Source organism: Alligator mississippiensis, chromosome 4 (assembly GCF_030867095.1).
Source record: "Alligator mississippiensis isolate rAllMis1 chromosome 4, rAllMis1, whole genome shotgun sequence".
NCBI lineage: Eukaryota > Metazoa > Chordata > Crocodylia > Alligatoridae > Alligator > Alligator mississippiensis.
This window is the reverse complement of record NC_081827.1, coordinates 159,584,351-159,598,182: the sequence shown is the minus strand read 5'-3', so window position 1 is coordinate 159,598,182 and position 13,832 is coordinate 159,584,351. Positions and strand designations below refer to the sequence as shown.

The window sequence follows — 13,832 nt, the reverse complement described above, 5'->3', positions numbered from 1 at the left end:
TGAGGGGGAAGACCTAAGACACCTCTGGAGGTGATGGGGAGTAAGCAGACACTGAGAGACTTTGCCTGGCTAAACCCCCCTGCTGGGAATGCCCTGGTCTGAGCTTAGGGAGTCCCATACTCCCTACAGACTGTGGTTCAGATCCCTGTCTGCAGTCTCTGCCCCACAGGGACTCAGGCCTCCTCCTGCCCTGGAGTACAGCTGGCTTCCCACAAGGAAGCTGCTGCCTCAGGCCTTAAAATGACAGCCCCTACCTTCCTGAGAGCTGTCCTCTGGCTACGGGCACCATGTAAGGAGCCATGGCCCATGGGTGACACTAGTACTCCCCACCCCTCGGGTCAGGCTAGCCTGGCACTCACCTCCTCAGGGGCCCCACTGCCGGGGAAGAAGTTCCCATTGTCATAGCGATGTAGGGAGATGTAGAGCACGCTGGGGTCACTGTAGAAGGCCTGCTGAGTCCCATTGCCATGATGGATGTCCTGTGGGCAGAATGGGGTGCAGCAGTTCTAAAGGCTGGGTGCAGCTCAGGTTTGGGCAAAGGCCTCCCCTGTTACACTCCACTCAGGGCCAATGCAGAGAACCAAAGGCAGCTAACATGTCCCTGAGGTCTGGGACTAGTTGTCAGCATCACATCCCAGCTGTCCCTCTCCCACAGCCCCCCAGCAGCTGCCATTCAATGGCAGGGGTGCCCCTTGCTGTCCCCACAGTGCCTCCCCCCGCCCCGATCCTGTGTTCTCACAGTCTGCAGGGGATGGGGTACCACAAGTGACTTTCAAGCCCTTCAAACATCCCCAGGGAATCTCTGCATAGAGCAGCAGCTCAGAAAGTGGGAACAAATCCCCTTACTTTGGCTGAGCAGGTTGCTGCCTCTGGAGACTACTAATGACAAGCAAAAATAGGTGACTGTGGTCACACTTGGGGATGGATGCAGCCTCTCTTTGTGTGACTAAACAGAATGTGATCCATGTTATTATCTCCCTGGACACCATCTTCATGCCAGGAGGCAAGCTCAGAAGAGGGCTAGGCAGGGGCAAGCCCTGGGTGTGGGTGGGAGCAGTCAGATGCTTCTTACCCAGTCCACAATGAGGATTTTGCCCACATTGAGCTTTTGCTGGAGCAGCTTGGCAGCAATGGCAACAGAGTTGAAGAAACAGAAGCCCCTAGAAAGGCAGGAGAGGAAAAGGCATGGTCACTGCTAGCTAGCAGAAGAGAGATGAGCAATGTGCCCTCCAGAATTTACCTGTGTCTACACCAGGGCTGCCATGATCTAGTGACTGCAGGGTGGAGGGTGTGGCCAGAAGGGCTTTCACTACCATGTTTGTTATTGCTTGGAGTGTGTCTGTGAGTCTGTGCTCCGGGGAAAACCCAGGCCTGGATCATATGTAGGGGTCAGGACAGGGTGATGCTACTACCTAACACATCCCGCAACAGAATGTGCTGGGGCCTAAGACCAAATCTTGCTATGACTAGGCAGGGAGCAACCTTAAGGTGCCTGCCGTGAGTTCAGAAGCCTAACTCGAGGTCCTACAAAGAGGCCTGGCTCTCAAAAGGCAAGGGGCACTGCACTGCCTGGGAATCAGGCCCATTCCAGGCATTCCAGGTTTAGCCACAGAAGCCATCACCCTTGGCAAATCCCATCACTGTGTGGGAGAGGGGGTGAGGCGCAGCATGACACAGACAGGAGCCATCTCTTCAGTGGTCTGATGGGGCTCTTGGCAGCAGACAACAAGCCAGGGAGAGAAAGCCGGGCATCAGACAGTCCCACTGTGTTCTGCATTACCCCCATGAGGGTGCCTGGGCTGGTGAGGAAGGAAATTCTTCACTTACATCGCAGTTGACTCCTCAGCGTGGTGCCCCGGAGGCCGAATGACCGCAAACCCATTCTGCAGGAAGACGGGACAGGAGTGGGGTTATGCGACTGAGCCAGACCAGCAGCTCTCCAGAACAGAGGGCTCCCCAGCCCTGACCCTGCTCCAGGGATGCCCAGGAAAGGCAGGGACAGAGCCCATCAGGGCAGGGAGAAATGCCAGCGTGGGTGCAGAGGCTGTCAGGACTAATGGAAGCTGTCTGTTTCAGCTCCATCTGGACTGTATGCAGCACTTGGCACACTGGGGCCCAGGGCCACACTGGGGCTCACAGGACTCTCTAAAGAACAGGAGACCAATAGCAGCACCTCAGATCAGGGCTGCTTCATGGGACAAGGCCTGCTCTCCCCATCTGAGGCACAGAGTAGGACTCTAGGTCATGGAGTGGGCCCCAACAGAATTGGAAATAGGACCCAGGCATCCTGATGTGCTTTCTCTTGCTCCAGTCCCATGATTCCACTTCCCTTTCCACAACTGAGAGAAGCACTATCAGAGCTAGAAAGAGAGCCCAGGTATCCCAGCCCCCATCCTCTTGTCCTAATCACAAGACCATGCTCCTCTTTCCACAGTTGGGAACAGAACCCAGGAGTCCTGATTCCCAACTTTCTCCTTTGGTACCTAAAGACTGTGTTCCAAAACTAGGAAGAGACCCAAACATTCTGCCTCATTCCCCCCACCCCCTGCTCAGAGCTCCTCATGTTGTGCCTCATGGGGGCCAGCCACATAGGAGATTTTCCTCTTTCTTGTTCCAGCTGCCAAACTGGAAGAAAAGCAGCTACAATTCCAGCCTGAGCCAGAGCTCCCAAGGCACTGAGCAGCTCAGCCCCACAGGGCTGCATGTTACAGAGCCCCAGGGAGAGGGCCAGTGAGCCGGGGAAGGGCCCCAGGGAGAAGCAGGCTGCAAGTGTGTGGAGCAAGGAAGCTCTCGCTGTTGCATCTGGGGCAAAGGGGGAGCCACAAAAAAGTGACTCCTCACTGAGCAGGGGAGAAGGGGAGATTAGTACCCCCTCCCCTGGAGTCACACCAGGCTGATGCCCTTGCATGGATCAGCAGGGATTGAAGACTGCACCTTCATAGCTACAGCCCAAGGCTTTGACAGAGCAGCTCCAGCTGTCAGCTGTTATCCACTACATCAGGGGCGGGCAATTATTTCAGGCAGAGGGCCGTTTACTGAATTTTGGCAAGCTATTGAGGACCACATGATAGGCAGCCAGGGGCAGTAAATATTAATTTTCTAAATTTTTAGAGGCCCCGCAGGCCGAATAGAATGGCCTGGTGGGTCGCGTCTGGCCCCTCGGCCACATTTTGCCCACCCCTGCAGTACGTGGACCTGCTCCATGTCAACTAAGGGCTTCCAGCATCAAAAGCCCAGGCAGGCCCACAAGGGTATTAGGCTCCTGACTGCCAGTCATGTCTCTGGGAGTTAAAAGCCCACATAGGAGTCAGGGACCTAAGGGCCTCTGTGGAGCTGGGATTGAGAATGCAGGCTAGATAGATGCAGTAGCAGGAATCCGCCACTAGAGGGTGAGCATGTGCCACACCTGGAACCCCTGCCACCAGCAGAGAGGAGCTAGCAGCTCTGTGCATGCATACGTGTGGGTGTGTACATGTACGAGTGCATGTCTGCGTGCATGTGTGTACATGCACATGCACGTGTGCAGACCTCACCTTGAGCTCTCCTGAGGCCACCTTGAAAGCCAACTCCACCAAGCAGCCCACAGCCATGCGGACTGCGCTGGATGAGTGCATCTCATTCCACACCGTGTCACTGTCCACCTGCCCACAGAGTGACAAGGGTCATTAGTTATAGAGGTTGTGATGCCCCCTCCCTTCAGCCCTGTCCCCAAGGATGTACTCACCCCAATGCCTCCACAGGGCAACACCGCATACATCTTCTGGCTGATGGGACCTAGGAGAGTACATGAGCCATGACACAGAGCACAGATCTGGGGAGGATAGGAAGCTCCCGCCTCCACAGCCTCCCCACATGGTTGGGACTGGGAAGGTGTACAAATGTAGGAGGGGTCTGGGCTCAAGGATGCAGCACCACCCCACAGGTCCCACACACACAGACTACAACCATGAATCCACCATTCCCTCCTAGAGCCAGGAGAAACAAAAGAAGGGATCAAATAGGCCTAGAGCAAGGAGCAGAATCCAAGAGTCCAGGACTCCTCGGCCCTGCTCTAATCAGAGGGCAGCACGCACATCCCAGCATAAGAAAGAGAACCCAGGAGTCCTGACTTTTGTTTGCCCCACTTGGTTCCCCTAAGTTACACTATTTCCCTCAAGTTGGGAACCCAAGAGTTATAGCTCCACCCCCATCCTGCTCTAACCACTGGGCAATAGTTCCTCTGCTGGATACTGATTATGGCAAACACCTAAGGAAGACACCCCCTGCCATGTGCTCTGGCCCTGCCTCTCCTAACAGCAGCACACATCTGCCCTCTGGGCCTCCGCAAAGGGGAGAGTGGGGCAGGGGCCCCAGGCTGCCTACCCAGCAGCTTTTTGCTGTCAAGTTTCTGCCGGTTGAGAGGGCTGGTTCCGTATAACAACGTGTGATGCTCTGAATGCACTGTCTGGATTTCGTCCAGCGTGGCTTTCCTGCCCCGGATCCGCTGCAAGAAGAGAAGGACATGAAGGAGACCCCCGTCCCAGTGCGAGGCTATAGCCAGGAGAAGCTGTTCGGCCCCAGATGTACTCAGCTCTAAGGCTAGCTTCTTTCAGGAATCATTGGCCTTAGGAGCCCACAGGACAAACAGGGCTCCTGGCATGCATGGAGGAAGGCAGGGCTGCTGCAGCTTCAGGGGATCCTGCCTTATGCTCCCAGTATGCTGTGGCTGTGTCCAGTCCCTGTAGTAGTTCACCTATGCAATGCTCCCTGTCAGCAGGAAGTGCTGTGGCACAGTGCTTTCATGCTGCACTCTCCTCACCTCAGGCCAACCTGTTCCTCCTCTCCCCAAGGATCCATTTATACTGGAGTGCCCTGCACGGGGAGTGACCCATTCTGCTACATGTGCCCCAAGCAAGTCGAACCTAAGATACCTGCACCTTCAGCTCTTAGGTCCGTCTGTCCCCTGCCCTGCAACTTGAGTTATATCCCAGTCCCCTGGGCTTCAGTCTCACCTCACACTTGCTCAGCAAGCCGGTCTCCTGGAGCCTGGACCAGATGCTCTGGATTCTCCCAGCATGCTCAGGGTGAATGTTAGTGTTCCCACACATACATTGGTGCTTTAGCATGAATGTGTCATAGACCACACCTGCGGGAAAAAACAGGATGTCCTGACTAGGCAGTAGGAGTAGCAAGACCTCTCTGGCTGTTGAAGGAAGTGGGGATGGGGGGGCTGCCTGGGCCAGATCCCTGGAGACTGTCCTGGAAGGATTTATCCTGAGTAACCCACACCAACTCCATGAGACAGCCCTGTCTCTCCTTTGGTGGTGAGAGACATGTATGGCATCTGGAAGCCTGTGGCAGACTTGGGTAAGACACAGCGTGTCAGCTACTGTCAGCTCCAGGGTCAATCCCTGTGTTAAGCCCCAGGCAACCTCCCTGCTTCCTTTCCTCTGCCCCTCATTGCCAAGACTCCAGGGTCTGGCAGGGAAGGGCAAGGGGCAGGCATCTCTCCTGTAGGGCAGTCAGGCTGCCTGGAGGAGGCAGCAGGCAGTCTGAGACTCCCTGGTGGGTCCCTACCGGATTCTGCCCTGAGACCCTTTACATTTTCACTGCTAAAACCCGGCAAAGATGCCTGGCCCTGGGGGCTGCAAAGGAAACCTGTGACATAGGCCCTGGGGTGAATGCAGCAGCCCCATCTGCAAGGAACTTGGAATAAGTGGAATCCCGCTTGGACACCAGATAACCAGCTCCACTACTGATCCAGGCACTTCAGAGGCAGTCAGACTGCCCCAGGCTACAGATCTGCCCAGCTGCCTGAGAGGGGCCCTTACTTGGCACCACAAGAGGCTGGAACTTAAGCCATGGGTGTGAGATGGGCTGCAGGTGTGGCCTGGCCCATGGGCAGAGCTCAAGAGTGCTCCCCTGTAGCTGCCACCCCCCTGGAAGGAACTGGGCCCATGGCCCCTTACCTGTAGTGAAGAGGTGTTTGACTGGGGGCTCGGCTCCAGTGCTCTTCATGCCTGAGGAGGCAGGCGAGGACTGGGTGCGGCTCAGTGCTTGGTGCGGCAGGGTGATGATGCTCAGGGGCACCTGGTACAGCTGGGCAGGCTGCAGCTGCTGGGCATCAGGGAACACCTGCCAGGCCATTCGCCATGGGGGACAGAAAAGGAGAATTACACTTGGTGCGAGGCTGCCATGCCCATGAAGGGCAGACACTGCTGCAGGGGGCACCGTGCTGGGCCATGGGATCTGTTCATGGTAGGTCACCAACACTCACTGTGCTGCCAATACCCTCCCACCTTTGCCATCCCCTGCCTATTAAGCACGTCTGCCCTTCAGAGCTAAGACTGGCACAGGCGTATACAGCACCATGTGCCGCTCTCAGCTGCAGCCTCCAGGTAGATGACAATGAAGCACAGAAGCCCAGCAGATTCAGGACACACAATGCCCAGGGTAAGACAGTGCCCCTGGGCTCAAGTCACCCACTCCTGACAGAACCTGCTCAGCACTGCCCTGTCTCGTATCCAGGAGAGCCTTTCATGCTGACCACTCATAACCTCCAAGCCAGGGCACCTGACATTCACCCACCCTCAGGGGCAGGTGGCAAGACTCACAGGGGTACCAGGTTGGCTTTGCCTATGGTCACTCAGGCCCATCTCTTGTGACCTGCTGCTCTCTGCAGCCAGCCATGGCATGGCAGAGTGCTAGAGACTGAAACAAAAATGCTGCTGAACTGAAACCCAGGATTCAGGTGAGGGATCAGCCCCTGTCCCTGCCCCTTGCTCTACCACAGACTCCCTGTGTGTCCCCAAGGCCACACTGAGCCGCTCAAAGCTGTTCACCAAGAAAACCAGGAGTGAGTGTCCAAACCCCCTGGGCAGTGGGCATCCAAATCTCTATGGCAGCCCCATCTCTCCCTCTCCAGCAACACACAGGTACCCAGCTGGATCCTGAGTGGGGCTGGCTGGGGAACGCTGAGGCATGGGCCACAACCCTCTGGGTAGCACCACAGACAACGAACAGCCCTTCCTTGCTCCCTGCCAGCTTCTGATCCAAGTGCTCCTCCTTGGTCCACTTCCCTTTCACAAATCTCTTCCCTCCGAGGACAGGGAGGCAAGGCTGATAACACATTTAGCAGGGGGTGGGGTTGGAAAGCAGAGGGGAAACAGAAGCCTGGATGAGTCATGGCCAGGAAGTGGCAGCTGGGGATGATGCAGGAGGTGTGTGCATGTGGGGGTGGAGGGGGGGGCATGGCGGGTGTGTGGGGGCGGAGATGAGTCACACTCCCCTCCAAGTCAGCTCTGCTGCAGTCCCCAGTGAAGGGGAGAGACTTCAAAGACAAGTGGGAGCAAATTTTCCAGCCACTGGGCTCACACTGAGCTGCAAGGGAGAACGGACCAACTTCCATGTTCACTGGCTCTGGCAACACGGATGAGAGGGGACATGTGTACAAGGCAATGGGTGGAGCCTTGTGATGCTCTGAGTGCACACGTGTGCCTGGTGCACAACAGCAGTGTGTGTAACAAGAGTAGCCATGCTCATGCATGAGGGTGGCGTGGAGGGACTTTAGAGGGTGCTTGTGGCAGGGCCTGAGTGTGTGAGGGGTGCACGAGGGCACCGTTTACACAGAAGCTTGGTCCCACTGGCCTATGTAGGGGGACAGGGAGCAGGACATGTTACAGCACCAGTCACCCCCAACAGTGACCAGGCCTTTCCCTGCCACTGTCTGCTTCCCCCAGCTGTATGTGCAAGCAAGCACACACAGAGCCACCCCTAGGACCCGCTGGGATCCTAGGGAGTATGTCCAACCCACATCTAAGCTGTCCAAGCCATGTCTAAGACAATCTTCTGGGCTCAACCAGCCTGGGTAAGCCCGTTCCTTGTTCCCTAGATTTCTCACACTGGCCAGTATAAAACCCACACAGTACAAGGGAGTTGGGAGGAGCGGGGGGAGGGGGGCATCCTAGGAGGAAAGGAAGCTACACAAGGGTAAAGTGGTGACAGGAACTAGTTAGGTCCTTCATGAGGCAGCATAGAGAATGAATGGCACTGGGGGCCAGAGCTGCAGCCCCCCACCCCTTTCCCCGCTCTCCCTGTCCCCCCCTGCTGCACAGGTACCATGGAGATGGGCAAGGGTTACAAGAATACCCAGGCACAAACAGCTGCCCTGTTCTAGCTATGTCCTACCCAAAAACGCACGAGCCTGGCAGTGCTCTACAGGAGACTTGGCCTCTGGGCCAGTGGCACCTACACTGGCATAACCCACGCACACAACGTTCCCTTTGGACAGCAGGCATGTGGCAGAGGAGATGAGCCTGCTACTGCTATCAGCTTGTACAGCAGCTCTTTTAGCAGGCCCAGCCTTTGAGGGCTCTGAGGCCATGCATTCAAATCCTGCCAAAAATGCCAGCTGGGGAAGGAGCACGAAGCCAGGGCATAGCAAGGAGGAGCTCACCTGCTTGTAGGCCACGTCCTGAACCTCAGTGTGCTCCTCCTCAGCCCCACTCTCGCCTGCATTGTCCTTCAGTGGAACACAACCATCGTCCTCCTCCAAGTCGTCCTGCGTGCTCTCGCTCTCTGTGGAGCCATCCACAGCAAAGGAGCCCTGCCCCAGGGGCACCGGCTCCTCCAGCGGCCCTTCTTGCTGCTCTGTCAGCTCCTCCTCCGTCTCCTCTGGGTGCGTGGTGGGCTGGCGGGGCAGCTCCCCTGTCTTGGTGATGATCTTTGGAGAAAGGGCAAAGGGTACCAGAGACCATGTCTCTGCTTGTGCACAGGGCATGCTCTGCGAGGCAGTGCTTGTGCCCTACCTTCAGGCCAGGGGGGCATATCTCTGTGTCCCTGGTACAGCTGCCATGCCCAGGGGGCACATGTCTGTGGCTGCTGCCTCCATGCTCAGGGTGGCTACTCCAGGATGATCCAACCCAGCTCTGCCTGGCCATTGCTGCCATGCTCATGCCCAGAGTGGCACAGAGCACAAGGGTGTCTCCCTGGTACTGCTGCCCCCTACTCAAGGCAACATGGTCCCAGGTTGACCCAATACTGTCATGCCTTGCCCAGCCCCTGCTCCTTGCCCACCTTGCCAAGCTGAATCTGCTGCTGTTGCTGCTGCTTCTGCTTCTCCAGGAACTGCTGGTGCTGCTGCTGCATGACCAGCTGCTGCAGGGCCTGGGGGCTCTGGGGCAGTGGCGAGGACTGGGTGCGGCTCAGCGGGCGATGCCGGGGCAGCTTGTTCACCGTCCGCATGTTGGTGGAGATGCGCTCACCTGTCACCAGTGGGGACTGGCCATGGAGCGGCACTGCCAGGAAGGGGCACAGAGGGTCAGGCTGAAGAGGGGATGGCCACAGCTAAAGGCCAGCTCTACAGGGCAATGGAGACAGGGCCCCGAACACCTGTGTTCTACCCTTGCTATGGTGCTAGGCAGCCAAGTGACCTCACATTCTGTGCTTTAGTGCAACAGAGGTCAAACTGCAACCAGGGCACTGAGTGGCTGCATTAGTTAAGTGGCCAGAAGATGCCCAGGGCTTTCCCAGAAAGGGTGACTGAGGGGCCTGAAATGATCTGGCTGAGGCCATGGAGGGGACCCTGCTCCAGCCTCCCAATTTCCATCCTAAAGACTCAAGGCTCCAACCCCAAGGATGCTCTGCACTGAGGAATCCCTCCACTGTGAGGGATGGGGGACAAAGTCTGGGCACTGCAGTGGGGACCCTGTGACAGGACACCTGGGTTCTATCCCCCGCTCTGCCACAGAGTCAGTAGGCAGCCTCAGAAGAGTCATCTCTCCCTCTGTGTTTCAGTTTCCCTACCGGAACAACAAGAGAACCCCCTGGAAAGGAGGCAGCTGCCCCCTGCCTGGGCCCTACAATCCGTCTGCGACCCCCAGATACCCCCTGCACCACAACTGCACCAAGCTCACCAGCAATCAGCGTGTTCTGCTGCCGTGCCTGTTCGAGGAGCAGGACATGCTGGAGCAGGGAGGAGTGCCCATGGCTGTTGGTGTCACCCTCCAGCGCCACCCCCAGCAGGCAGCCAGGGATGGATGAGGTGCTCATGAACTTTCCCGTCAACGCGCCGCCCTGGCGCAGTGACTGGATGGCTTGGCGCTCTGCCTCCTGCTGTGTAGAGAGCTTTGGGGAGGCCTGTGGGAAAGACAGGAACAGTGATCAGGGTGGGGGGACATGAGCTAGTCACCAGTCCTGGCTTGAATCCTGCCCTGGGATCTACAGCTGGGAGCAGCTTGGAGCCTCGCTGGGCATGGGTGTAGCCATCCACAGGCCAACAATACAGAGAGGAACTCCAGGCAAAGCAATGGCAGGGCAGGCTGCAGAGAGACTACAAACAACTTCTGGCAATACTGGACCCCAGCAGGCCAGGCCATGTGTTAGCAGCCAGCACAGGGGCTCAGAGTGGGGTCAGGACTCTGCTAAAGCTGCAGCAATTCTCCATGATCAGCATAAGGCTAGCAGCCCCTCAACAACTCTCCAGAATGGGTGAGGGGCAAGGCACCTCTTGGCACATGGACAGCACTGGGGTTTGGGCTCAGGACTCCCCAGGGGATTCAATGACAGAACAGTTTGTGATGCATCAAAACTGAGCCTCTCAGCTGGAACAGGTTGGTTTTGATGGTGCAGGCTCCATGACCTGAGTGGAATGCCTGATCCAAGCTGCTCCAAAGAGCCCCTGTGTGAGGGGGCTTGCCTGAGACCTAGATCTCAATCCTTATTCTATCTGATTTGGAGCAGGGACATGGACCTGAGAACTTCCCCACCGTGGCCAGGTGCCCCAGCTCCTGGCTCTCCACAGTGGTGCTTTCCAGAAGTCCAGGGCTGGCCTCAAGGTACAGCAGAAAACATTCCAGGAAATGCCCCCTGGCTGCCCACCCTCTGCCTCAGTTCCATGCCTGACTGTGGACAAACAGCCCCTCCAGATCTGGGCTGTCCCATTTGGGAAACAGAGAATTGGATAACCCACTGGAGGGTTCACAGGTTGCAAGTGCCTTTTGCTTCTACCCCGAAGCAAAGAGCTCTCTGCTGCTGATGGATGGGGGAAACTGAGGCACAGAGTGTGGCATGGTTGGTCCATGGCTGTGCTAGGAGCCAGGGTTGGGCCAGTGCCAGGACTCAGGAGCTCCTGGATCAGGGACTAGTTAGTTTAACCACAGCTGCTGCCCTGGGGCAGGGGGCACAGAGGAGGTGGGCAGGGCATCCGTACTCACATTAAGGTGGGAGTTAGTCACGGTGACGGTGGCCTGCAACCCCAGGGAGATGTTGGGGAGCGAGGGGGAGGTGTACAGGCTGAGCTGGCTCGCTGTCCCATCCACAGTGAGGGCTCGGTGCTGGGGCAGCATCTGCTGCAGGAAGGAAGGAGCGCACAGAGGTGAGAAGGGAGGCAAGAGGACAGTGCAAGCCAGAGTCCCCTGGGAGCATTGCTGCAGGCCAGGCCACTCCTGCTGAAAAGTGGTGTGACAGGCTCTGCAAGCAAAGCACTGGCCAGCAGGGGGAGCTCCCTGCCACCAAAGGCAGAACTAGGGAGGGACAGAGGGAGGGACAACATCCAGACAGGGATTATCAGGCTTTTGTTCAGCATCAAGAGGAAAAAGGCCAAAGAAACCTGAAAGGATGATGGGATGGAGCAGCCCTGGTCCAGGAGGCAGGGATGCTGCATTGCTACATCCTTGGTACATTGATAGGCTGGCTGTGCCTGGGTTACCAACCCACTGGGCAGACCTGAGGCAGGAGGGTCCCTGACTGTCCCCTGACTATCTCAATCCAAAGGGCTAGGAGGCAGGAACTCATCACTGGCAGCTCATCCAAGGGGAATACTCCCTGATTAGGCCCTGGCCTCAATCCAGGGACAGTCCATGAATAAATGTCCCCAGCACTGTTCCTAGCACACTGAGGAACATCCCCCACCTTGCTCCTAGTGCCCCTGAGAATGGCCCCCCACCCTGACCTGAGCAGCCCCAAAGAACAACTTCCCCACACCCATCCAGCCCTAGAGCCCCAACAGCATCTCTCACACCAACCCATCCCTTCCAGCCCTGGAGAACATCTCCCTGCTGGCCCCTAATGCTCTGGAGAACATGCCCCTTCCAACCCTGCAGCCACCCTTCTACCCACACTTCATTGAGGATGGGGCACAGCAGGATCCCCCAGCCCATGGCAGGATGGGCCCAGCCTGTATTCCATGCTGCCCCCCACCCCCTCCCAAAGATGCCCCTAGAAAGATATTTTTCCCACCCACTTTGTGCTGGGCACCGTCACCCCAATCTACTGGGTGCAGGAACCCTTATCTCTTCTTTGGCCAGCTCCTGGCAGTGAGCTGGCATCAGATCCCCACTGCAGCAGCAGGGAGCAGAGGCTCAGCCTGATTGGGATGCAAGGCAGAGACAGCTCTGCAGCTCCCAGCGCTGTCCACAACCACATCAAGGTTAAACCCGGTGGCTGGCTCCTCTGGGCCAGTGGAGCGCCAGCCTTGTTCCAACTCCCTGAGAGCTGCCCGCCCTGGACACACTGGGCCCTCAGTGGTCTCAATCCCTGCCCCACTCAGGGTAATATTCCACCTGCAAGAGTGTACTCCTCAGGCGTGGCTTCTATCCTACAAACCCCTTTGAGGCTGGGAAACAGAAGGCCTTGAACCTCCCCATCCACGCCAAGAATGCCCCTATATCACGGCAGTCAACTGCGTCCAACCACAGTCCAGATCTGACAAGCCAGAGTCCACCAACACATGAGCTCTGGAGAGCAAATAGCAGGGACCCCATCTGAGAATACTGATGGGCTGGGGTCTGGCCTTGACATCTGCACACATCCTAACAGGTTCTATGACACTGACATCTGCAAGGACTCCTTACTAAAGCACCAGGGAGGTCAGACTGCATGGGAGGCCAGGACAGATCTGCAGGGAACCTGAGCACAACGTGCCAGCTGTGCTTCAAGGCCAGTCCCAGGGAAAAAGGTGCCAGTGACAAGCCCCAGCAGGAAACTAATGCATGGACTCGCACCCCTGTCTCAGAAATGGAAAGTACATTTTAGGGCCTGGACTACCACCCCCCCCCCCCCCCCCCCCCCCCCCCCCCCATCATTGAACAGTCAGTGTCCCATCTACACCCCCTATTTCAGGCCTGGTGCTGAGAGAGAGGACATGGACAGACAGATGCATACCCTGAGGCAGATAACGTAGGTTTGTACACTCACGTGGAGTACACAGGGACGACAAGCAGCAGACATGCAGCTGCCTGCAGTAGATGGCTACTGCTATGCTTCACCATTAGGTGCCAAGGGTGCAGGTAATTTGCCTCTAGCAAACTGCCAACCCAGAATGACTATTTCTTTATTGGACTGATTTGGAATCCAAATGGTATTTTGACTTGCTTTCACTCATTTCCATTGAGACAGGGCAGCACTGTGTGGAAATAGGAAATGAGCCTGAAACAGCTCCTCATTTACCCTGAGTGACCATGGAAGCTCACTGAGGGAGGTGCCTGGGGAGGGCCTGGATGGTGTCTAGCTGGGATGCAAGCTTGTTTTCAAAGCAACCTATGTGTGTATATAATTAATGCCAATATCCCAACCAGAGATACAAAATGCTCTTCTCATTCTCCCAGCCCCAGCTGAAAGCCACAAGTCATCCCAGAGCTATTCCCCCATGCTGCCACTCAAAGCCACCTGTGAAGAGGATTCCTGTGGCTCCTATGGGACATCTAGTCCATTGTCTTGCACCTACCTGGAGATGTGGGGCCTCAGGCAATGTGCCACAAACACAGGTGTGCTTTGGGTGTGTGATGTGTGAGCAGTGTAAAAGGAAGCTCACGCTCAGCAATGCCCAAGAGCCCTTCCTCCCTTCATGCTCCTCC

The 13,832-nt window shown here is 56.8% G+C and overlaps 1 protein-coding gene across 7 annotated transcripts in view; it reads right to left on the bottom strand.

Moving 5' to 3' along the window:
* The window catches only part of HDAC5 (histone deacetylase 5), a 92,925-nt gene that overhangs the window by 11,734 nt on the left and 67,359 nt on the right, over nt 1–13,832 (bottom strand). For 6 of the 7 annotated variants that reach the window (XM_059726879.1, XM_059726881.1, XM_059726882.1 and 3 more), the window contains 12 exons: nt 11,193–11,327; nt 9,894–10,116; nt 9,055–9,275; nt 8,435–8,701; nt 5,949–6,114; nt 4,992–5,125; nt 4,363–4,483; nt 3,725–3,774; nt 3,534–3,641; nt 1,828–1,883; nt 1,073–1,160; nt 360–479 (listed from right to left, as the gene is read on the bottom strand). In XM_059726879.1, coding sequence (XP_059582862.1) covers nt 360–479; nt 1,073–1,160; nt 1,828–1,883; nt 3,534–3,641; nt 3,725–3,774; nt 4,363–4,483; nt 4,992–5,125; nt 5,949–6,114; nt 8,435–8,701; nt 9,055–9,275; nt 9,894–10,116; nt 11,193–11,327 — 1,689 coding nt within the window. The remainder of the gene's footprint in view (nt 1–359; nt 480–1,072; nt 1,161–1,827; nt 1,884–3,533; nt 3,642–3,724; nt 3,775–4,362; nt 4,484–4,991; nt 5,126–5,948; nt 6,115–8,434; nt 8,702–9,054; nt 9,276–9,893; nt 10,117–11,192; nt 11,328–13,832) is intronic. The other variant, XM_019475679.2, reaches the window with a different exon arrangement.